We start from the raw sequence: 26,837 nt of genomic DNA, 5'->3' as shown, positions 1-26,837 counted from the left end.
TAATAATTCAACGGCCCATCATCAGTTATTCCGTACAAAATATATTTATTACTTATTTCCCATGATTGTAGCGAAGTAAAATATTTGATATGTGGTGCATGTCATAATATTATATTCTTATACTGTCATCTTCTGTAGCATAACAAATATAATATGTAGTAAGCTTATGTGTACTTTTTGTAGTATTTCAGATGTGGTATGCATGCACAGTTTTGTACTGTATGTAGTATGTTAGATGTAGTATGTATGCCAGATGTTGTACTTTATGTGGTCTGGCATCTGTTTGTATGTAGTATGGCAAATGCAGTATGTCCTATGGCAGGTGTAATACTGTATGTAGTATGGCAGCTGTAGTATGTCAGGTGTTGTACTACATGTAGTATTTTAAATGTAGTATGTATGTCAGGTTTTGTACTGTTTGTAGTGTTATAGATGTAGTATGCCAGATGTTGTATTATATATGGTATGGCATCTGTTTGTATGTAGTATGGCAAATGCAGTATGCAGTAGTATGCCAGGTGTAATACTGTGTGTAGTATGTCAGGTGTAGTACTGCATGTATCATGGCAGCTGCAGTATGTAGTATGTCAGGTGTTGTACCACATGTAGTATTTTAGATGTAGTATGTATGTCAGGTTTTGTACCGTTTGTAGTGTTACAGATGTAGTATGTCGTATGTGGTACTGTATGTGATATGTTGGCAGTAGTATGTAGTGTGTCAGGTGTTGGATTGTAAATAGTATAGCAGCTGACTGTAATACTGTATGTAGTATGGCAACTGGTGTACTATGCAGTATGTCAGGTATGTGGTGTTGCAGTATGCCATGTGTTGTACTGTATGTAGTTTGCCAGCTGCACTATGTAGTATGTCAGGTGTTGTACTGTATGTAGTTTGTCAGCTGCACTATGTAGTATGTCAGGCTTTATTCTGTATGTAGTATGGCAGATGTAGTACTATATGCAGCTGCAGTATGTAGTTTTTCAGATTTAGTATGTATGTTATGTGTTGTACTGTATGTAATATTTTGGCAGTAAGTATGTAGTGTGTCAGGTGTTGTACTGTTAATAGTATGGCAGTTGTAGTATCATATGTAGTATGGCAACTGCAGTATGCAGTATATCAGGTGTTGTACTGTATGTAGTATGGCAGCTGCACTATGTAGTATGTCAGGTTTTATTCTATATATACTATGGCAGATGCAGTATAGTATTTCAGATCTAGTATGTATGTTTGTTCTGTACTCCGATTTATTGGCAGTAGTATGTAGTGTGTCAGGTGTTGTACTGTATGTAGTTTGCCAGCTGCACTATGTAGTATGTTAGGTGTTATTCTGTATATAGTATGTCAAATGTAGTACTATATATATATTATGGCAGCTGCAGTATGTAGTATTTCAGATTTAGTATGTATGTTTTGTGTTGTACTGTATGTGATATGTTGGCAGTAGTATGCAGTGTGTCAGGTGTTGTACTTTATGTAGTATGCCAGCTGCCGTATGTAGTATGTCAGGTGTTATTCTGTATATAGTATGGCAGTTGTAGTACTATATATATTATGACAGCTGCAGTATGTAGTATTTCAGATCTAGTATGTATGTTTTTTTATTGTATGTAATATGTTGGCAGTAATATGTAGTGTCAGGTGTTGTACTGTAAATAGTATGGCAGTTGACTGTAGTACTGTATGCGGTATGGCAGCTGTAGTACCATATGTAGTATAGCAAATGCAGTATATATTATTGCAGGCATAGTACTATATTTAGGATGGCATCTTTATTATGTAGTATGTACTTTATGTAGTACTGCAACTGTAGTATGTAGTATAATATGTGTAGTACTGTATGTAGTATGGCAGGTGCTTCTCAGTATGCTTCCTTGTTTCCTTGCTCCCACGTCCTACGTCTTTTGATCGGGAAACCATCCGAGCTCCGCTATGTTTTATCTTAATTCTTTTATTGCATCACGAGGAGGCAAGGAACAAGGAGTGAGGAGGCTTCCTGAGTCATGTGTGAGTTTACACAAGTGTATCCTATGTGGAAGGGTTTTATTGACTAAACCTGACACATGCATATAAATCTCCTTCCTCTTCACATCATCACCTTGAAGTTAAGCACCCCTTGTTGTTTAGCAGGTGTAGTATGTTGTATCGCAGGTGTAGTATGCAGTATGACAGATGTAGTAACTGAGGAATGTGGTATGGCAACTGTGGTTTGTAATATGGGACCTTTATTATGTAGAGTGGCAACTGTAGTATGTAGTATGGCAGATGTAGTATAGTGCACTGTGTTCATGGGGGTTGTTAAAGAGTTATGATCCCTCACGTTACAGGCAGCTCTATGGAGCCATCGATCTGAACAGGGAAAATCCTCTGTGGCCTGTCCCAGAGAAAGGGCTCCGCTCCGGGATGGTGCCAGCCATCGATCCTCTCAGAGCTTCTAGAGCTCCATTCACAGATTTATTTACCACACGGGAGCACCTGACACCTGATGTATGACTTCACCTGACACATTATTACAGCATTTACTTGACGTGTGTAATTGATATTATTTTGGAGTTAATAACTGATGGTTTAGTTGTGACAAACACTGTTTCAATTTTTAGCTGCAATGTCAGATTTGGTTGGTTGGTTTGTGCATGCATATTAAGGTTTCCAGTAGATTGTTTTAATTATTTAGATTTATAGTTTTCAGTCATTCATGGATCATTTAGTTTAACTTATACAAAGATTGGGTTAGGTGTATTGGCTTGATTCGGGGTATATTTAATCCCATTTTGATTTTATTAATAAAGTGATCTTACAAATCTCATGACTGAATCGTATTTTAACCCAAAGTGAAAAAAAAATGTTTTTCTAGAAATTGAAGGCTGGTTTTGTACTTTAAATGTGTTAGACTGTAATTGTAATATTTAGGCACATTTACGCCCAAAGTTTGATTACCGTATTGCAAAAAATTAAAGAGTCTCATTAGTGGACTTTGTAGCAAGTTTTAATATAAAGTTAAATGTAAATTTGTTAACGTTTGGTTTATTTTTGTCCACACTTCACATCTCGGATACTGTCTCTCCAGTAAACAGGGTAATGCAAGACATTTCTGTATTAGAGCCAGAAGTGATTGATTTTTGTGTTTATTGTGTGACAGAGTCTGGTGAGTTATGGTTTTCTATAGATGTGTTTTAACAAAGGACCTGTGTCAGATCAGTGATAAAGTTTCAATTTAATAGATATAGATCAAAGTATACACAGGTCTGTACACAAAGCCACTGACATAATGTATGTTCCAGAAAAATACACATCACAGGTCTTTATTCAACACAAACTCACATTTAATGAATTTGCAATACAACATTTTTGAATTAATTACAATCACAATTACTTCCATTTGTAAAAAAACAAACAAACTGTGTTGCACTTAAACTTGTAAGTTTAAATAACTTTACTGTTTTTTCATAAGTTGCTGAAGCTTAAAAATAATGTTGAATTAACTTGAGTGGTTTCAACTTTATTTTTATAATATATAACAACTCATCACGAGAGTAGTCTAGAAAGTTGAAATGAATTTTCAAATTAATTAAACCTAGTAAGTTAAGGGAAATCAAACAAACTGAAATGAGAGTATAAGTATTGAGTAAAAGTTAAAATAATGTTTGTTCTTTTGCTTGGGTAATTTGGAATAATTCGATGAGAGATGCTTTAAAAAATATATAATTGTTATTATACATAGTTTTATTATATGTTTTGTATTGCCAAATATATGTCTGAGCACATTTTGAGAAATTATTGAGATCCCGTATTAAAGCAGACAGGATATTTGACTTCACTTTAGTATTTTTGGAGAAAAAAATCGAAGAAACAGTAGACCTTAAAGGGGACATACCATGAAAATCTGACTTTTTCCATGTTTAACTGCTATAATTGGGTCCCAAGTGCTTTTATCAACCTAGAAAATGTGAGTAAGATCAACCGAGTAACTTAGTTTTGGTGAACCATTCTCCACAAGCATAGGTAATTGAAATTTGGCTCCCCTGGTGATGTCAGAAGGGGATAAAACTACCCCTTAATCTGCACTAACCACGCCACTGCCATTTAGTAAAGAGATCAGCTCGCATGTTAAATGACACCCCCAAAATGGCACATTTTTGTACACACCTACAAAATCACGCATTGTTATGTAACAAAATGATTTCATAACTCACATTTACAGTGCACTGTAAGCGCATTGGATAAAATGTCTGCCAAAAGCATAAATTAAATGAATTCTTTGCTCAAATAATGTTCATCCTGCACATAGGCCGAAAAAGGAAGAGTGAGTTGTTTTGTTTTAGGTCTGTGTATCGATTATACTGGAAATTATAGCGAATGTGTTTACAGACTCGGTTTACCCACAATGCCATCTGTTTCTCTGAATTAGTGCCAATCAATTAGTGCACTCTATTTACCGTGCCACCAGATATTTTGATCTGTCATGCAGATTAATCTTTTAAAAAAGGACAAACTGATTATTAATGGTATTTCTGATTGTTTATATATAATTTTGATTATAATTTTATATATAATTTTAATTTTTACATTTTAGTGTTATTGCATATATATATATATATATATATATGTGCAATAACGCTAAAATGAACACAACAATTTCCACATTTTTTAAAACTAAATCAAAATTATATTGTATGAAAGTATATGTATGTATGTATGTCATGTATATATGCATATAGATTTATAGATATATACATATAATAAATATACATTTGTAATACAGTCCTTATATTGTGGTGCATCCACACTTGAGTGCTCTGTATATATTATGCATGTGTGTTAGTGCAATGAACTGTGTTACTGCTTTCTCTATAGAGTTGGATTTATGAGACAGATGGGAGCTGGTAGGAGGTTTGTTTGATCAGGGTCATGTCGAGTTGACGAACAGGAAACACTTAAAACGAGAGTCCGGACAAACTCGCGGGACAAAAGCTTTTGTAGTCTACAGTATTTGTTTTTTCGACCTTTAGAAAAGACTTAAACCATCGAGAGGATTGGCCCTTGTGCTGGCGTGGTCATAACGACGTTCTTGCCACCATCAATCAACCAATCCACTGTTGTTTCACCATCATGTGATTTCTGGTGCAGGTTATTCTTCTATATTTAACTCTTTATATAACAAATATTTACACTGTTTTGTGTCTTCCAGATGAGACGTGTCCATCGAACGTCTGGGATTCGAAGAACCGTGGCGTTAATGGCACTCAGAGGGGCCAGATCGTCTGGAGGTTAGAGACTGGGCCATACTTCATGGAACGTAAGTGGAACCTTTAACACGTCTCTTAATTTATTAATGGCGTTTTAGGAGCGATCGTGCAGGTTAGCTATGTAAATAGACTTGTAAACTAAGAAATATCTGGCTTATAACTCTACGATGTTGAGAACGGTCGACTTAACCTGAGCAACAGACATGAGTGAATGTTTACAGTATGTGAAGTTCACAGTAAATGTGAAATTGTCCATGATACATTTAGGTTATATACTGTACATATTTAAAGGTACTGTATATATACACAGAAGCAGATGGCGATATATTATATACATTTGTCTGTGACTGCTATTGTGAGGCAATAACACTAAGAGATGTATGTTTGCTTTGTATATATTATCTTATGTATTAAGCTTACGTGTATTGTATTTCTGTATTTTCTCAGCTGAGACCAAGATCTGTTTCAAATATTATCATGGAGTGAGCGGGGCACTAAGGGCAACAACACCGTGCATTACAGTAAAAAACCCAGGAGTTACAGTAAGTGTGTATGAGTGTGGTCTTGAATTACTGTAGCTTGAGTTGTTGGCTGCAGATGGACAGCTGATATGGTAAGATAAGGTTCTAAGAAGTCTCTGGTCATCTCTTGTCTTTTTGGGTTTGTGGCAGAAGTGATTTTTGCCGCCATAATGGATTTATAATGCAATTCTTGCACCTAAAAATCATACAAGAGGCCTAACATTAGACATTTTCAGAGTTTCATGTGAAGTATAGTATATAATGTATAGTATATTGTATAAAAGCATCTCTTTTTGGAGTAAATAAATTATCAACATCTTAAAGGCGGGGTGCATGATCTCTGAAAGCCAATGTTGACATTTGAAATCACCTAAACAATCACACCCCTACCCCAATAGAATCTGGACCTTCTTTTGATAGACCCGCCCCACACATATGCAACCCAGGCAACGATGTCGGTTAGTAGACACGCCCCTTACTGCTGATTGACTAGTCGGCCCAACTCACTTTTCCAAAGCGTTTTTTCAAAAATCATGCACCCCGCCTTTTAATATTAAAATCTTATTGGATTGACAAAACAGTGGCACTTTGGTTTCTTTGTTTCAATTTTATTGATGTTGCTTTAGTGTGAGATCTGTTTCTTATGCACATTAGGCCCAGTGTGCATGTTGTAAAATTAAAATGATGCACAGAAATTCGTTACTTATAGCTTTTTTAAACAATGACAGAAAAAATGATAAAAGTCGCAATGCTCAGTAAATATTTACATTTGTAAACGATTGCTAAAAAAATTACTTATGGCAAGCAACGTAGTTCATTTCCACATATAGTATATTTATATACTATACATTATACTATATACAATATACTATACGTATATTATATATTATATACTATATTAAATATACTATACATCATATACTATACTATACATCGTATACTATATATTGTATACTATACATTATATACTATACCTTTTACTATTTACTATACTATGCTATACCATATTATACTACATTGTACATTATATACTATACACTGTATACAATAGATTATTATGCTATACTATACTATATCGCACTATACCATACCATATTATACTATGCCATAGTATACCGCACTATAACATACCATACTATACCACACTATAACATACCATACAATACTATACTATACCGCACTATAACATACCATACTATACTATACTGTACCATACAGCACTATACGATACTATACTATTACTATACTATACTGCACTATAACATACTATACTACACTACAGTATACTACAATATATTACAATTTACTATAAAAACTATAGTATATTACTGTATTTTATATAATATGTATCATGTGATACATTATATACTATACCTTATACTGTATACTATACTATGCTATACCATACTATACTGCACTGTAAATTATATACTTTACACTGTATACAATACATTATTATGGTATACTATACTATACCATACTATACTATACTATGATATACTATACCGCACTATAACATACCATACCATACCACACTATACTAAACTATACTATGCTATGCTATACTATACCACATCATACCATACCATACCGCACTATACTATACTATACTATACTATGCTATGCTATACTATACCAAATTATGCCATACCGCACTATACTATACCATACTATGCCATACTATGCTATACTATACTATACTATGCTATACTATACTATACTATACTATACTATACTATACTATACTATACTATACCGCACTATATCACACTATAACATACTATACTACACTACACTACAGTATACTACAATATATTACAATTTACTATAAAAACTATAGTATATTACTGTATTTTATATAATATGTATCATGTGATACATTATATACTATACCTTATACTATATACACTATACTATGCTATACCATACTATACTACACTGTACATTATATACTTTACACTGTATACAATACATTATTATGGTATACTATACTATACCATACTATACTATGCTATACTATATTGCACTATAACATACCATACCATACCATACTATACTATACCATGCTGTGCTATACTATACCACATTATAACATACCATACCGCACTATCCTATGCCATACTATACTATACTATACTATACTATATCACACTATAACATACTAAACTACACTACACTACAGTTTACTACAATATATTACAATTTACTATAAAACGATAGTATATTACTGTATTTCATATATTATGTATTATGTGAGATTAGCCTGATTTTATTATGTTTATTGTTGCCAAGCAACAAAGCAACTAGTATAGAATTAGCTCTTGTGTGTTTTATAAACATTTACACACTTTCCCAAAATTGCAAGAGGGAGGAAAATCATTGCATGCATCATTTTTTCATCATCATCTGTGTGTGCGTGTCTGTTTTCTTGTCTGCCTGTAGGCTGCATTAGCAGGCGTTAAAGTTTGGCTGAACACTACAGAGACGTATCGCATTCACAGGCATTCGGGGAATGCATAGGAAGTGGAGAGCTCTCTTTGATAGGCTTCTAGTGCAAAGGCCACATACCACAATCTGTAACATGAGTGAAAACTACAGGAGCTCTCTGCTTTATGTGAAAGCACTGATTCACTTATGAGGGAAAATTACTAGGGTTAGAGATTTAAACAAATGATACCTCAGACACGAGTTATATTCAGACATACGAGTTATTTCCAGAGACATATGAGGAATCAAAGTTGTATTAGGAGACTTGAGGGTCTTTTAAGTTGAGACAGCAGACAACCAAACAGCAGCCGCCCAAATCATCCCGGCACCCACAAATTCAATTTAAGTCTGTAGTGCTTTTCGCAATATTGCATTGCATTTTTAGTAAATGCATATTAGTACAGGCTGTAAAAAAATATGAGGAGCTCAAATGCAAAACTCCACGTTTGTCAAAAATGAGATAATGTAATTAACCGAATGCTCTTAGGGTTTGATAGACTTGTCCAAAAAGTGGATTTTTTTAGAAGTGAATTTTTGCCAAAACCCATGTACTTTTTTATTATAAAATAAATAAAAGGCATTTCAGTTACTAACTAATAACCTTTTTAATTCAATTAAAGTGAAATTACTGAACCTAAACATAAGAGCCTGATAAAAATCACTTGGATTTGCATCTGAACTCCTCATATATTAAGCGAGGCTTATATATAAAAATGGGTTTGCATGAAAAAGCAATTTATAAAATCTATATTTTTTTGTGAAATCATGCTGCTTTATCTAACAGGAATATGATCAGAGTTATAATAATTTGCTTTAGATTTGAGGTTAATGAATGTTTGTGGTAGCTGACCGTGTTTTAAATTGTTTTAATATAATTCAAGTTTTTGCTTAATTCTGATCATGTTAGCTGACGGGATTTCAGTACAGATAGTGCAGATGGTCTGTCAATTATTGTTTATTATATATATTAACAGAATTTAAATTTGCATTGAACAAAAACACAATAGAGGCATGCAAAAAATTTATTAACGCGGACCACTGCTCTGTTACTTTATCCACACAGCCTAAAAAATGCTGAGGCTTCTCTTTTAGTCTATAACATGTACAAAATGATTCATCTGAATGTGAATTATATATGCATTTGACATGATGCATATGAGATAATGAGGTACTATCCTGGTGTAGTAATTCAAAAGCCGTCATGTTAGTGCTTTGAGTCTATAATCATAAATCACATACTGCCACATTAACCAGCAGGAAGATTTTAATGTGATTCAATTATTCATCATCACAAACCTGCGCAAGTGAATCAGTACTGCACGATTTTTCTTACAGTCCCACAGTAACCATTGCTTCCCCTGAAATACAAAAGTTACAAGTGCTGATAATGTTTTAACATGTTGTATACAAATTCTACCACAAATCATCTTTTTTATTCATTTATCTGCATATTTTCATTTTTTAAGCACATATCACTTTCAGCAGGTTTTGATATCGTCAAATCAACTTGTGCATCAACTTAAGCTATTATTAATATTTGAAAAATGTTATATATACGTTTTTTTCCCTACAAAGTGTCTTTGGGCCACTGTATCATAAATTAAAAAGTATAATTTTGTGTTATGATGCCCTCTACAGGCCGGTGCAGATGGGCAGCTGGATGGACAATCTGTAACAGAACACTGCAGAAAATTGGTCAGCTTCACTTTGTCAGGTATGTTTCATATAAGACCCTGTGTGATTAAAACGTCACACAACATGTGAAAGTCTATCATTATTATTATTATTATTTTTTTTAAGCTTTTGTGTGCTTTTTTTGGTAAAGCACCCACTTTTTTACATCAATGTGCATGCCTTTGTTTTTTTTATGTTTAATATAAATAAAATTCTACAAATACATATATGCTTGATACAAATACATTTGCATATATATAATGTATTTGTGTCGTTCTTTAAGCAATAATATATTGTATATTTATTAAGAGAAAATATGATATTACTTGGGCAATATTTTGATGCTGGACTGTTTAATAAAATCTAAATACTGTACATTGCAACTATACAGTCTTACTAGTTTTATGACTGTAGGTAATGCTTAACAAACTTTTTTTCAAGTTCAGCAATAAAAACATTTTAGACAACCTATATATCAAAATGTGCATGAGCGGCTACCACAAACAATTACTTAAAATTCCTGTTTGTATAAAAACAATAATTTTCTTTTTTTGCCTATAAAATGAAATATCTCACTTTGATTTATCAATTATTTGCCAGAATGATGTTTAGCTTTAAGACAATAAAATTAAAACAAACTTCTTTCATGATTTTGGCTCATGAACCTTTAGCTCATGATTGCTCACAACAAGGCACAAACACTGATGCATAACTGACACGTTTATCACAAATTATTATAAAGGTCAGTTGGTTCATTGTTATGCATCATTATTATTCATTGTCCGTTTATTCTGTGTTTGTGCTTTTTTAATGAAAGGCAATTATTTAGCGCTATTTTTAATCAGCTTGAGCCCTTCAGAGACCCTCATTGCTATTAAAGGGATAGTTTACCCAAAACTGAAAATAATGTCATTAATGACTCACCCTCATGTCTTTCCAAACACATAAGACCTCCGTTCATCTTTGGAAAAACAGTGTGAGATGTTTTAGATTTAGTATGAGAGCTTGCTTGACCCTTCCTTTGAAAATCTATGTACGGTTTACTGTCCATGTCCAGAAAGGTAATAAAAACATCATCAAAGTAGTTCATGTGACATCAGTGGGTCAGTTAGAATGTGTTGAAGCATCAAAAATAAATTTTGGTCCAAAAATTACGACTTTATTCAGCATTGTCTTCTCTTCCGGTTCTGTTGTGAACCGCTTGCACGAGACTAAAGTCACATGACTGCAGTGACGTGGCTGAAGTGTTATACTCAGATGTTTGTGAAGTTTTTTTTTCAAACTTACAGCATGCGTCTCCCTCAGACTGTAAATGAAGCTCGGGCGCACCAAAAAAAAACAGCTGGGGCCACCAGATAACACGTCAGCCGTGTCATACATCATCTGCATCACTGCAGTAACGCGGTTCTGATGCTGAATAAAGTTGTAATTTTTGTTATTTTCGGACCAAAATGTATTTTCGATGCTTTAACACATTCTAACTGACCCACTGATGTCACATGGACGTATACCTTACATACATTTTCAATGGAGGGTCAGCAAGCTCTCCGACTAAATCTAAAACATCTTAAACTGTGTTCCGAAGATGAACGGAGGTCTTCCGAGTTTGGAACGACATGAGGGTGAGTCATTAATGACATTATTTTCATTTTTGGGTGAACTATCCCTTTAAGTGTCAGTTTCATTAACATATTTCTGCCCTCTTATGGTGAATACCTGCCGGTGCACCTGACATTTTATAGTTTATTTACTTTGTCACTTCACTGTATTGATTCCTTGATCTTATGCTATGCGTATGTGTGTGTTTGTTTTGCAGATATCAGGGCTCAGGGTCTGAAGAAAGGCATGTTTTTTAATCCAGACCCGTATTTGAAGATGAGCATCCAGCCAGGCAAGAGAAACGGCTTTCCAACGTTTACCCACCACGGCCAGGAGAGACGAACCTCCATCATTTCCAACACCACCAACCCGATGTGGCACGGCGAGGTAAATTATGTTCCTTTATGGGCCTATTTACATTGTGCATTTGGCAAATGCTTTTATCCAAAGGATGCATTCAAGTTATATATGCTTGTCAGTATATGGATTAAACCCATGAATTTTTGGGGTCCTAACACAATTCTGTATCCCAGACATTTTTTTAACCCTTTTCTTTGTTACCTTAATCTCATATGCTTTAATATTCCCTTACAGAAGTACACATTTGTTGCATTGATGACGGACGTTTTGGAAATTGAGGTCAAGGACAAATTTGCCAAAAGTCGCCCGATCATCAAGCGCTTTTTGGGTCAGCTTACAATTCCAGTTCAAAGACTGCTGGAGAGGCACGGGGCAGGGTCGGTATTTCACTATTTAAAACTCACTCTGAGCATTTATTATGCATTAGCCTCCATTAACATCTTATTTTTAGACGCCCACATTTTATAACGTTTTATAAGGAAATTCACTAGACCTCATTTATGAGACACTGTCTGGCATGACAGATTTCTTTGATAGATTTAATTTACTGTAAAACTCAATATTAATGTAGTAAGGTAAGTGATTTTTGTGTGATTGTCTGTGGTTTACAGGGATCAATATGTAAGTTACACACTTTGTCAACGTCTCCCGACTGAACACGTGAGTGGGGAACTTCAGTTCAAGGTGGAGATCACATCTAATGGACATGAAGGTATGGTATAGTTGCATTGAAGTAATTATTGATTAAACATTGGTGTATTTTGTAAAATAAATGTGTTACAATGATTTTACCACGGTACGTTTTTTTGGATGTGGCTTTTGCTTTACACACTTTTCTAGATGCTATCGGTTCCCTGCTTGGAGCCTCCTCTATGAACGGAGATCCCGGGAGCCCATCAGACGACGAGGACATGTTGCATCCCGTCTCCGGCGTGCCCAGAGGCCCCTCACCCACCGGCTCCGAGGGGTCCCTGCACGGTGATGCCTTCAGAACCGATGAGTGCTCAATGGACCCAGACGAAGATCGTCTCTTTAGAGAAGGTCTCCCAGATCCGACCGAAGCAACCCAGAGTCACGCTCACAGACAAGTTTCGCTCAACGACTACCTGGATGCCATCGAGGCCCCCAAGGGCCCCGGAGACAGACCCCTTGGAGCCGCGTCCCCTAAGCTACGCTCGAGTTTCCCCACGGACACTCGGCTCAATGCCATGCTTCATATAGACTCTGATGAAGACGAGGAAGGACACGCCTCCCGGGAGGCGTCGCTGACCAATGGGGCCCAAGGATCGCAAAGACACGCCTCCTCTGAACAGGACAAAGGGGTGGGTCGTGTCAAAGACAGAGAAAAAGTTGAGTCAGAAGGAACGAGCAGCGCCACAGACACAGAGGCGACTGCTTCGGGTTCGAGTAGTAGCACCGCAATGAGCCAAAATGGAGGTGCGGAGCGAAGCCACGACTCGACCCAAACCGCTGCCAGATTGCAGCCAGCTGCCATAACACAGGTCTGACTGTGGATTGTTATTTTTACTATATATAAAAAGATGGAAAAAGTTATCGATTTTACATAATAATCAACTTTTGTAGCATTAATGCTAATAATTGATTGTTGCATATCCTTGTGTCTTAACACGTGTATCTCATAGGATGAGGAGGGAGTTGCGTCATCAGACGCCACAGCATCTGAGAACTTAGCTAATGAAGGGGGCGGAGCCACTGCAGTCAAGCAATCAGAGCAGGGGAACGCCAATGAGGAGGAAGTAAATGGAGAAATCTGGAGGAGGCGGAGTCTGCAGGCCTCGGGTAACGCATCACAGGCTGAAGGGGTGGGATCAAGCAGTGAAGTGAGGAGGGCAGGTGATTCGCCACAGGCTGCCATGGCAACAGACACAGAGACGGGTAAGTTAAAGGTTATTTATAAACTAACATTTTAACAGTATAGGTGAATTTGGCAATAAATAACTAATCATTGTCAGGTGCCAGTGCTCAAGTGAACGGCCATCAGCCGGTGAGATCGCTTCCTTCAGTGCGCCATGACATCAGTCGGTACCAGAGAGTGGATGAACCACTTCCACCCAGTGAGTGTTTGTTTGTGGTTATTCATGGTTTAGGTCATAGTGATAAAATGTAAAGCTTTGAAAGCATAAGTTATACGTTTAAAATATAGATGTAATCTGTAAGTTCATACAGAAGTCTTAAAGGTGCAGTGTGTAAATTTTAGCGGCATCTAGTGTTGAGGTTGTGAATTGCAACCAACGCCTCAGTCCACTGTTCACCCCTGGCTTTTGAAACAAATAGAGAAGCTACTGTAGCCACCACCGTACAAACAGGTCATCATCAGAGACAACTTAGTAAAAAAAGTTTGTCCGTTAAAGGAATAGTCTACTCATTTTCATTATTAAAATATGTTATTACCTTAACTAAGAATTGTTGATACATCCCTCTATCATCTGTGTGCGTGCACGTAAGCGCTGGAGCGTGTTGCAACGCTTCGATAGCATTTAGCTTAGCCCCATTCATTCAATGCTACCATTTAGAGATAAAGTTAGAAGTGACCAAACACATCAACGTTTTTCCTATTTAAGACGAGTAGTTAAACGAGCAAGTTTGGTGGTACAATATAAAACGTAGTGTTTTTCTAAGTGGATTTAAAAGAGGAACTATATTTTATGGCGTAATAGCACTTTTGGGATTACTTCGACTCGCCTGAAAAGTCTGCTCCCCTTCTCACTCTCATAATGGGAGAGGGAGGGTGTTACTGCGCCGAGTCGAAGTACTCCCAAAAGTGCTATTACGCCATAAAATATAGTTCCTCTTTTAAATCCGCTTAGAAAACTGCTACGTTTTATTTTGTACCACCAAACTTGCTCGTATAACTACTCCTCTTAAATAGGAAAAACGTTGATGTGTTTGGTCACTTCTAACTTTATCTCTAAATGGTACCATTAAATGAATGGGGCTAAGCTAAATGCTATCGAAGCGTCGCAGCGCGCTCCAGCGCTTACATGCACGCACACAGATGATAGAGGGATGTATCAACAATTCTTAGTTAAGGTAATAACATATTTTAATATTGAAAATGAGTAGACTATTCCTTTAAGAGATGTTTGTCTGTAGAAACATGGCGGCCCAAAATGGCGACTTCCATGTAAGGGGACCCTCGGTGTATGTAGATAAAACATCTCATTCTGGGGTAATAAACACATAAAGGTTCATTATGCACCTTTGACAATATAGTTTTGTATATTATTTTGCATTTCTGTCAAGAGATCCTTATAAAAATTACACACTGCACCTTTAAAAGAATAGTTCACCCAAATATGTAAATGTCTAAATTAACACTAAGTTAAACCAAATGTTGACTACCTTTGATATAAAAAGCTTAACTAACATAACACGTGACCATTATGGCGTGTGTTGTAGACTGGGAAGCTCGGATCGACAGTCACGGGAGGATTTTTTACGTCGATCACGTGAACCGAACGACCACCTGGCAGCGTCCGACAGCCCCACCTGCACCTCAGGTCCTTCAGAGATCCAACTCCATTCAGCAGATGGAGCAGCTTAACCGCAGGTCAGTCACATACACTGCGCAGGTGATGCTGTGAGCCGCTGTGGTTTGAGGGACTTCTGATTGGATGAGAGATTTGAGCATGCTGTGACCTTAAGATCTCATATCTTGGGATTTATGCGAGTCCAAAATGGCATTTGTTAATCCTCACTCGTATGGAAAACAGCTCTTTTAAAATGTCACCCCGTCATTCACCACAACAACCGGATCTTTATTGTACGGCATGTGAACTCAAAACTCTTTCTCCCGTTTTCGTTTTGTTCAGTTGTAAATGTGTTTTTAAGGTAAGTGGATCGATATACAAGTTGCAGGGTTCCCACGGGTCCTTGAAAGTTTGTAAATATGGGGTAAAAAATTCAAGGCCCTTGGAAGTTTTTGAAAATATACATACATAGATACAGGTCATTGAAAGTGCTTGAATCTATTTTATGCAAGTTTTCTGGAAAAAAATCCATATTATTTCCTGTGTAGTGTAGGATAATATCATAAAAATTTTCCCTTGCCATACTTCCTGCGTCCCTGTAACGCCTTCTTTGGCAATATTTCAGATTGCGATATACTTCCTGGCTCCCGCGTCACCCTGTCTTTGTCGTTAAGCATCACCATTGGTTGAATTAAATATACACATGCAGACGCACTTACCCCTGGAGGCGTCCCCAAAGTGTCACCGCAGTGACGCAGCGCGAGTTCCCTCGAAAGGGAACTGTAACAATTTATCTTGTTCTCACTTGAAATGTGTCCCCACATTTAATCCCTGTAGATTTTAGGGTATTGGACCTGGAAAGTCTTTGAAAGGTCCTTGAATTTGAAGTTAACTAAGGTTTGCGAACCCTGATCAGATATTTGTGCTAACAATGCAAAAGTCTTGATTTCAAGGGAACACATATATCTTGATGTACATGAAAATTTATCATCATTTCTGTACTTTTGTTTTTATATCATTGTTGTGTTCAGGTATCAGAGTATTCGGAGGACAATAACCAATGAGAGGACAGATGAACAGGCTGTAGAGATGCCTTCAGATGAAACTGACCTAATGCATCAATCCATACCCGGTACACACACGACCTGTTTATTAGTTTAGTTCTTCCGTGCCATTATTAAGCCCTGAAATGCAATTGTTTCTTAGGGTTAGGCTTAGCTAATAAGGAATATTTTGATATTTGGTTGGGGGATCCGCCTTATCTGAGCATTGCCCCCCCTAAAATTCTCTTTAAAAACCATGTGTATTATAAATAATATAATTTGTGTAAGTAGTACAACAATACAAATGTACAAGTACAATTTTGGCTGTATTATTTGTGTCCCCTTGCTCTGGAAAAATTTGTGTGTAGGCCTTCCACTGTTAGAAGAAATAAATTTATGCCCATGTTTGTGTATCGCAAAAGAATTTTTGTACTTTAAAATATAATTAGCATACATAAACATACATGCACAGTGTATAACTCATTCTTTCTTTCAGAATACCGGCGTGATGGTATGGTTGGACCCGCAAGCTCTCATTCGCGTCTGTCTCTGCTGCTTCAGTCGCCCAGCGCCAAGTTTCTCACCAGCCCAGATTTCTTCACTGTACTGCATTCCAACCCTGTTAGTTATCAATTACTTACACCTTATACAGTAGTTTTAACATGCAAGCTTTTTTCCAGTCCCTTGAAAGAATTTTGTGATGTATCATGCAATAAAACGCACTAAGCTAACGGACGCTAACTATAAAGTTAACGCTAACTGCATTAGCACCCACAAAAATGCACAATAACAATGTTTTATAGTTTATCAGCTGAAAAAAAATCACTCTGAATGTAATCCTAATGGTATTGTTTATTTGATCTTAATTTTTGTAGTTGTAGTGTCAACTCTTGACTGCAATTTTGCAAGTTAAAAAAAAATACGACCTTACATTGTGTCAATCATGTTTACACGCTACCTCCGAAACTTTCGTCCGTCATAAAAATATTCGAATCTGGTTTAATTCTGTGTGATACACGAAGTGGCGACCTTCATAGTGATGGGCGATTTCGAAGCACGCTTCATGAGGCTTCAAAACATTTACAAATCTTTTGTTTCAAATTATTCGTTTCAAACCGACCAAAGTCATGTGATTTTAGCAAACAAGGCTTCATTACGTCATAACTGTTTCGAAACGTTTCGAAAATCCAACAATTCACCACTAGGGGGAGTTTGATCATGAATGACCAGTGCAGGTAAACTCGGGTCAGTTTTATTATAAAAGTTTATAAAACATATCCTTCTAACTAATAACACTACGATTTTGTCTACCTTTTGTTTATAGACAGATTTAATGACAAAAATGTGCATAATTAACTCTTTCACCGCCAGTGTTTTTAAAAAAAGTTGCAAGCCAGCGCCAGCGTTTTTCATGATTTTCACCAAAGTTTAATGCCTTCCAGAAAATGTTTTTCTTTGAATATATAAACATACAATACACCAAATGAAAGAACAGACCCTCTGCTTTCAAACAAAAAACCCCCCGTTTCCTCCTACCTTCAGTGGTTCTTTTGTAATCAGCTTTTGAATACGGGTAGGTTTCTGCAAAAACACCACATTTTGAGCGAAAAGCAGAGATAATTCCAATTTTGTGACGGACTATTCATAGAGATCCCATTCAGAGCGATCTTTAAAACAAACACGGACATACAGCTGCTTGCCATAGGGCAATACTTCCGGGTTTAAAAAGTTGCGGAAGGGCGCCACCTGGTAGATAATAGCGGTATTGCGGAAAGACGGAAAATCTCGTCATTGGCGGGGAAGCGTTTTCTCTTAATTGACGAGATATCTCGTCAATGGCGGTGAAAGAGTTAAAAAGAGAGTTCGTTTTAATGATTTGTTTGCCATAAATAAAACTAAAAACACAGAATACACATTTAATTATGTCTTAATTAAATTAAATAATTAATTTTTCTTAAAAACATATTTTTAGAACAAGCTTGCTATTATTTTGTAAAAAGTGTAAAATGTTTGTACAGATCTTGCTTCTTTTACACTATTTTGACCTGCAGGTGTCGCCAGCGTGTATGGTGTTTCGAACGTTTCGAAAAACTGAATCAATTTGCGAAACAATTGGTTCAATTCATTCAAAGCTTCGAAAAGCTTTGTTTCTCCTATCACTACCTTCATATTATGGGCGTTTCACACGGTACACAGCAAGTGGCGAAATCACTGTACGTACGCCTACAGCTTTTCTCGTGTTTTGTGTAGCATTTAGTGCAAATATATTTATCTTCAACAGCACGAAAGGGGGCAGGATTTTGGGTGCACGAGCAGCACGTGCGGGCCACCTCTGTAACTTCCCTCGGTTTGCCGTTTTCCGCATCTCCTATTGAAAATGAACTAGACACTCGTGACTGCCGCTATTGTGTTAAACGCCCAATACAAGCCTGATTATCTAACCATTAGGCCACGACTGCCCCTTGTGTCATATGTTTGGTAGGTACTGATTTCAAAACAAACGGTGTACATAAGCTTATAAAGTATTATGCTCAAGTTACCTAAACAATGGCTTGTTGCTAATGTTGTTAATTTATCCATTCGTAGTGAATAGTGCTACAGTTATGAAGACTTTATGACGTTATGAATAAACTTTTAAAAGTAATGAATTACATTGCTGCTACACTCTTTTTTCAAGTAACAAAATGTTATGAAATGTGTTTTTTGATTGCGTAATAATTTAACTTCTTATAGTAATACTTGTTTATCATTTTGTCAGAGTGCCTACCGCATGTTTACAAGTAACACGTGTCTGAAGCACATGATCAGTAAAGTGAGACGGGACACGCATCACTTTGAACGCTACCAGCACAATCGAGACCTGGTGGCCTTTCTCAACATGTTCGCCAACAAACAGCTGGATCTGCCACGAGGCTGGGAAATGAAACATGATCACACAGGCAAGGTCTGTCCATCTATCCATCCATTCATTTATATGTCTATCAATCCATTTTTCTAACCATCTTTTTGTCTGTCTGTTTATCCATCCATCTGTCTGTCTGTCTGTCTGTCTATCTATCATCCATTTGTCTAGCCATATGACTATTTGTTTTTTGTCTGTCTGTCTATCCATCCATACATCTATTCCATCCATCCAGTCTGTCTGTCTGTCTGTCTGTCTGTCCATCCATCCATCCATCCATCCATCCATCCAATCTTCCATCCATCCATCCATCCAATCTTCCATCCATATAATCTTCCATCCATCCATCCATCCATCCAATCTTCCATCCATCCATCCATCCATCCAATCTTCCATCCATCCATCCATCCAATCTTCCATCCATCCATCCATCCAATCTTCCATCCATCCAATCTTCCATCCATCCATCCATCCAATCTTCCATCCATCCATCCATCCATCCAATCTTCCATTCATCCATCCATCCAATCTTCCATTCATCCATCCATCCAATCTTCCATCCATCCATCCATCCATCCATCCATCCATCCAATCTTCCATCCAATCTTCCATCCATCCATCCATCCATCCATCCATCCAATCTTCCATCCATCCATCCATCCATCCAATCTTCCATCCATCCATCCATCCATCCAATCATCCATCCATCCATCCATCCATCCAATCTTCCATCCATCCATCCATCCATCCATCCAATCTTCCATCCATCCATCCATCCATCCATCCATCCATCCAATTTTCCATCCATCCATCCGTCCAATCTTCCATCCATCCATCCATCCATCCATCCATCCATCCATCCATCCATCCATCCATCCAATCTTCCATCCATCCAATCTTCCATCCATCCATCCATCCAATCTTCCATCCATCCATCCATCCAATCTTCCATCCATCCATCCATCCATCCGTCCATCCATCCAATCTTCCATCCATCCATCCATCCATCCATCCATCCATCCGTCCAATCTTCCATCCATCCATCCATCCATCCATCCAATCTTCCATCCATCCATCCATCCAATCTTCCATCCATCCATCCATCCAATCTTCCATCCATCCAATCTTCCATCCATCCATCCATCCATCCATCCGTCCATCCGTCCATCCATCCGTCCATTCATCTGTTCATTCATTTGTTCATTCATTTGTTCGTTCATTCGTTCATTCGTTCATTTGTTCATTCATCCATCCATCCATCCATCCATCCATCCATCCATCCATTTGTCTAGCCATATGTCTATTTGTTGGTCTATCTGTCTTTCTGCCTGTCTGTCTATCTATCGATCCATCCTTCCATGCATCCATTTGTTTGTCTATCCATCGATTTATCTATTTGTCTAGCCATATGTCTATTTGTTTGTCTATCTGTCTGTCTGTCTCTTCATCCATCCATACATCCATTCATTTGTCTAGCCCATAAATCTGTTTGTTTGTCTGTCTGTCTGTCTGTCTGTCTGTCTGTCCCTTCAGTCATTCATTCATTCATTCATTTATTTTACTATCCATATATCTATTTGTCTGTCACTCCATCCATCCATCCACTTTTCTGTTTTGTCTATTCATCCATCCACTCGTGTACCCATTTGTCTAATCATCTGTCTGTCTGTCTGTCTGTCTTGTCTATCTATCCGTCCATCCATTAATCCATTCATCAATTTTTCTAGCCATATGTTTGTTTGTCTGTCTCTCCATCAATACATCTATTCATTTATTCATCCATTTGTCTAACCATTTGCTTTTTTGTCTGTCTATCCATCCATCCATCTATCTGTCTGTTTATCTGTCTATCTGTATACCCTTCCGCTTTTGTCTTTCCATCCATCCATTAATTTATCCATGTGTCTAGCTATCTGTGTATTATATGTCTGGTGGTCTATCCATCCATTCATTCATCCATTTGTCTAATCATCTGTCTGTCTGTCTGTCTTGTCTATCCATCCATTCATCTATGCATGCATCTGTCGGTCCATCTGCCCACCATTATGTCTGTCTGTTTACCCACCCATCCATCCATCTATCCATCTGTCTGTCAAATTAAAAGCATGCCACCTTGAGGTACATAGAAATAACATTGTATCTGTCTATCAATCTGTCTATCCGCCCATCCACCTGTCTGCCTGTCTTTCAAATAAAGGGCATGCCACTAATGTCATACACAAAAATACACAAAACATTGAAAATACGTTCTACATAGAACTTAATTGTTTTCGTTTGACCCTCAGCCTTTCTTCGTGGACCATAACTGCAGGGCCACCACCTTCATAGACCCCCGTCTGCCACTGCAGAGCGCTCGACCCAGCAGCCTTCTGGCCCACCGGCAACACCTCAGCCGTCAGCGCAGCCACAGTGCAGGAGAGGTGAGCAGGCTTCTCATTTGCTCTGCCACCCGTCCGTCACAATGCTCAGCCACGCCCACAAGAACATTCTTTCAGTAGGATGCTCGTGATAAGAATTACAGCGTTGGCGTAGTTTGAAAGTGATTATTAAAATGTTTATGAACAAGAGAAGAACCAGATTTTTACTTTATAGTTAGGATATCTGTTAACCAGAGTATTGTAGTGAATTTGGGATGGTGCAATCCATTTCATATACATCAGTTTAAGCCTTCATTGAAGTCAAGCATGGGACAGTAACCGGATATTTTAATGAATTCTGCTGACATTTAGTATGAAACGGTAGTGGTTTTAGCCCGCTCTCATAAATCTTTGAATCATAAAATTCTCTCGGCAGGTTTTTTATTATGTCAATTTATTTTCTCTCACATTGCGACAGTGTTGAGAGCAGATCGTCCTCTCAGGGCTCTTTAGATGTGCTGATTAATTTCACAGCGTTGGTCCCGGCCGTGTCCCAGCATGCACTGGTTTTATTTTCTCATCAGTTCACCCACAATCTCCTCTGTGCGTGTGTTTGTCAGCGGCCATATGTCAGTGGATGCAAACATACTGGGTTTAAATATTACTCCAGTAATCTCTTTAAATCCTCCATGTCTTGGTAACAAGAAAATGCTAATTAGTTTGCTTATTTAAAAGGTCTCCATGATTTATAAACATCAGCTTCATTTCTTTTTCGACATTGTGCAGGTGCAACAATTAAGTCTTTCCAAGTGGCTTTCCATAGCAATAATATAATGCACAATGTTCAATAAATATTACATTTATTAATACAACTATTTAGAATAAACAAATCTTTCATTAAGTAATTTCCCATGGGTCACATAGGACTTTTTCTTATTTATTTGACGTATGAATGCCGTAAATTCGGCAGATTGGAGAAGCAAAAAAGCATTTTGGTGCATTTCAGAGTTCAGTTTTGTAAACTTTGACATGCAAATTTGTATGACGTGTTACGTGAAGATGTGAAACTAAAAATAACTGATTAATAGGTGTCTGCAATTTTAAAACTTTTAGATTTATTATTCGATTATCAGAATTTAGAGACTGAACTATGCGTTCAAAAGCGTGTTGGATGAATTCAACCTATTTGTGCAATAAGTTGGCTGTTACAAATAAACTTTAATGTACGTAAAAAAGTCCTCAGTAAATTCCTCCTGGGTTTGTGCTGCAGGTCGGCGATGACCCTCGACATGCTGGCTCCGCCGTACTGCCACGCCCCTCCAACAACTTCTCAACCAATCGCAACCAGTGTCAAGATATAGTTCCTGTTGGTGAGTCGTTTCAATCCCTCAAGCTTATTGGTTAAAGTTTAAAAAATGAATTAATTAAAAATACGTCTTTCTAGTTGATCCATTTTAAAATAAAAAATATTCATTGTTCGTTAATTATTTTGTATTCTTTCGTATTATGACACAGATTTTTATGTACTTGCTCAAAAACTGATTTTTAACCTTAGGCAGTTACAAATTGCGGCTTTCGTTACATTTGAAGAGATTCCAAAACGCAATAAATCCATTTTGACTAATTTCTGTAAAAATGTGTTTTCTATACCAAGAAAGTGACAAGATGAAAAACACTATTTTCTGTTACAAACTTTCGCATGTCATCTTTAGGTTATAATAACATTAAAAAATCAAATCCATAATTTGATTTTCAAAGATTTATTATAAAAACTGATAATTTTTTTCCACTAAATGCAATAAATCCATAAATTTTTTTTTCAAGGTGCTATAAATCTATTGAATCAATATATGAAGAGTTTCGTTGCAAAACGAGATAAATCCATTTTTTATTATTTTGTTTTATGGTGCTACTTAGTTGTATTTTTTAAGTTATGAAAGTTTAAATCAAAACAAACCAACTGCAGTTGCATTGAAATGAATTGGAATGCACAACCAAAAAACAAGATTTCTGAACAATTAAAAAAACGGTGGTCATCTCGTTTTGCAACGAAACTCTTCATATAAATGTGCATTCATCTTTGCCATGTTATATTCCTTTAGTTGACTAGTTGTATACACTGATTAAAAAAACATTAATGGTATTAATGTTTTTTATTCGTAAATTATGCGATTTTGATGGCTTACGTTTTTGTTTGTTTTTTGATCACGAAGTACAAAGTAGATGAGGAAAACTAGGATATGTGTCTATTCAGAGTGCCCCCATTGTTGTTTACAGTGCGTGGAATGGTGCGCTGTGATTTGTTGAGCAGATTTATTGCATTTAGCAGAAAAGGAGGACTGCATTTATCGCGTTTTGGGAAAGAACGGAGAAAAGATGACAGAATAACACAGCGGATATTGCATAAAATTAAGAATTTACTTTTTAATACTGACCAGATACAAAACTGATTTTGGCGGTAATTTTTTTTTTTAAATGGCGTTTAGCGCGTTTTGGAAACAAACTCTTAATTTATTGATTTATACGTTTATATTTGTTCACGTAGCAATTGCCCCACATTTTCAACGATTACCTGATTTGTTCCTATTTCTTTCTCTCTCTGTGTAGCCTATAATGATAAAATAGTAGCATTTTTGCGCCAGCCAAACGTTTTTGACATCCTGCAGGAAAGACAGCCTGAGCTCATGAGGAATCATTCACTCAGGTGAGGCAACACAATTATACATTCACGTTTTAGCTGTTTATTATAGTAATCATGAGGAATGACACCATTGTGCTTCTCTTTCACCTATGACGTGTTTGTGCGTCAACAGGGAGAAAGTTCAGTTCATCCGTAATGAAGGGGTGTCTGGTTTAGCTCGACTTTCAAGTGATGCGGACCTGGTGATTTTACTCAGGTAACCGTTATGTTGTGAATAAAACAAGAAATAAAATCATGCATTTAGCGACAAAATCCATCAATGAAACTAGACAAAAATAAACAAACTTGTATCAAAGATGCATTCTCTAAAAAACTGTATTAATTGACAGTTTTGCTTTGCATTACTTTAAAAATATATATTTTTATATAAACATAAAACAGGAAAATCTCACAAAAAGTATACAGTACATAAGACCTCAAAAAGAGAGGGAACAAAAAAATAAATAAATATATAAAAATAAATAATTTTTTATTTATTAAGAAAAAATAACTAAATATATAATATTTTTATGAAAATTATAAAATTAATGAATCACATTTTTGAAGCATCTATCTTGGAAAAACGATTCTGTATACATGCAGTATACTTTTTTCAAATGGCAGACTTTTTATCCTAAGCATCCTACCGTAAATTCATGGTTAGTGTGTGTGTTTCCTTAGAATAAAACCCATGGCATTAAAGTTATCGTCCCTATACTTGAGCCTATATCACCTCAGCTACAGTAATATGATTTTGTCTCCACCCTTTTCAAAGTACCAAGCGCTTCTCTCTCTCTCTCTCTCTTTCTCACGTCTTCCCTCTGTAGTTTGTTCGAAGAGGAAGTGATGTCATATGTTCCGCCTCATGCCTTACTGCACCCTGGCTACTGTCAATCACCACGAGGGTCTCCAGTCCCCTCCCCTCAGAATTCTCCTGGTGGGTTCATCATTATATCTCTAAAGACGATCAAGGGACAGTTTCCTCCCCTTTAGCTCTTTATGTTTAGGTGTTTGGGGTAGTTAAATCGGCTATTTGGGATTGAACATGTAGTTTCTGGATAAGCCTTATGGGTCATATTTTAGCCAACTTTGCTCATCCTGCTTTTACTTCAGCTTGATAGGAGACCATTCAGAGAATTTCAAATGGTGTATTGATTGTTATTGTAAAGGTCTCCAACCTTTTTGTGAGCAAGGTCTACTACAATGGATACAACAATCTGGAGGGCTACTTTTTTGATATAGTCTACTCAAAACTTTTGTTTTACCTGTTGATTTTATTTTATTTTATTTGTTGATATAATTTCGATTTTATTCCATCACACCACACAATCTACATCTCAGTAGTAATGTTGTCAAAAATTATTAGAGCAGTGGTCTCCATCATGGTGCCAGCGAGCACCATGATGGAGACCCACTGCTCTAATCATTTTTGACAACATTACTACTGAGATGTAGATTGTGAGGTGTGACGGAATAAAATCTAAATTCTTTAAAGTGTTATAAAGTTTGTAAAGGGTGCTCTTTTATCCTTTTATCTCTCAGGAACACAGCGAGCCAATGCACGCGCTCCCGCACCGTACAAACGAGACTTCGAAGCCAAACTCAGAAATTTCTATCGCAAACTGGAGACTAAAGGTTACGGACAGGGACCGGGCAAAGTCAAGTATGCATTTGCTCCGTATCACATTTTGTTTTATAATACACAAGCATAGATTGTGACAATTCAAAAAATCACTGCAAAAAATGATTTTCAAGAAAAAAATCTTCGTATTTTTGTCTTGTTTTCAGTAAAAATATCTAAAAATTATTAAATTAAGATGCTTTTTCTTGATGAGCAAAACGACCCAAGAAAATAAGTCTAGTTTTTAGACCAAAAATTATAAAATTAAGTGATTTTGTGCATAAAAAAGCAAAAAAATCTGCCATGGGGTAAGCAAAAAAATCGTGAACATTTTTCTTAAACACTAAATTCAAGAAAAATGTGCTTACCCCATTGGCAGATTTTTTTGCTGGTTTTATGCACAAAATCACTTAAATTTAATATTTTTTGTCTAAAAACTAGACTTATTTTCTTAGGTAATTTTGCTCATCAAGAAAATACGTCCTGATTTAAGAATTTGTAGATATTTGTACTTGAAACAAGACAAACGTACTAAGTAAGAAAGTCATTTTTTTGCAGTGCACTCAAAACATTATTACTACATTGCAAAAAATGACTTTCCTATTTCGTATGTTTGTCTTGTTTCAAGTACAAATATCTAAAAATTCTTAAATTAAGATTCTTTTTCTTGATGAGTAAAACGACCCAAGAAAATAAGTCTAGTTTTTAGACCAAACATTTTAAATTAAGTGATTTTGTGCATAAAACAAGCAAAAAAATCTATCAATGGGGTAAGCAAAAAAATCTTGAACATTTTTCTTAAACACTAAATTCAAGAAAATTTCAAGAAAAATGAGCTTACCCTATTGGCAGATT

General features: G+C 36.5%; 1 protein-coding gene across 2 annotated transcripts in view; it reads left to right on the top strand.

The window, feature by feature from the left end:
* The window catches only part of hecw2b (HECT, C2 and WW domain containing E3 ubiquitin protein ligase 2b), a 60,359-nt gene that overhangs the window by 21,340 nt on the left and 12,182 nt on the right, over positions 1-26,837 (top strand). For both annotated transcript variants that reach the window (XM_073866236.1, XM_073866235.1), the window contains exons 3-21: positions 5,196-5,297; positions 5,695-5,789; positions 9,894-9,969; positions 11,746-11,915; positions 12,123-12,265; positions 12,500-12,600; positions 12,729-13,390; positions 13,532-13,784; positions 13,862-13,963; positions 15,309-15,459; positions 16,411-16,511; positions 16,919-17,043; positions 19,181-19,366; positions 21,610-21,744; positions 22,952-23,051; positions 24,289-24,385; positions 24,495-24,578; positions 25,189-25,298; positions 25,904-26,024. In XM_073866236.1, the coding sequence (XP_073722337.1) occupies positions 5,196-5,297; positions 5,695-5,789; positions 9,894-9,969; positions 11,746-11,915; positions 12,123-12,265; positions 12,500-12,600; positions 12,729-13,390; positions 13,532-13,784; positions 13,862-13,963; positions 15,309-15,459; positions 16,411-16,511; positions 16,919-17,043; positions 19,181-19,366; positions 21,610-21,744; positions 22,952-23,051; positions 24,289-24,385; positions 24,495-24,578; positions 25,189-25,298; positions 25,904-26,024 (2,914 nt within the window). The remainder of the gene's footprint in view (positions 1-5,195; positions 5,298-5,694; positions 5,790-9,893; positions 9,970-11,745; positions 11,916-12,122; positions 12,266-12,499; positions 12,601-12,728; positions 13,391-13,531; positions 13,785-13,861; positions 13,964-15,308; positions 15,460-16,410; positions 16,512-16,918; positions 17,044-19,180; positions 19,367-21,609; positions 21,745-22,951; positions 23,052-24,288; positions 24,386-24,494; positions 24,579-25,188; positions 25,299-25,903; positions 26,025-26,837) is intronic.

This window comes from Misgurnus anguillicaudatus, chromosome 3 (assembly GCF_027580225.2).
Source record: "Misgurnus anguillicaudatus chromosome 3, ASM2758022v2, whole genome shotgun sequence".
Taxonomy (NCBI): Eukaryota; Metazoa; Chordata; class Actinopteri; order Cypriniformes; family Cobitidae; genus Misgurnus; species Misgurnus anguillicaudatus.
The sequence above is the reverse complement of the archived record's forward strand: the minus strand, read 5'-3'. Positions and strand labels throughout refer to the sequence as shown.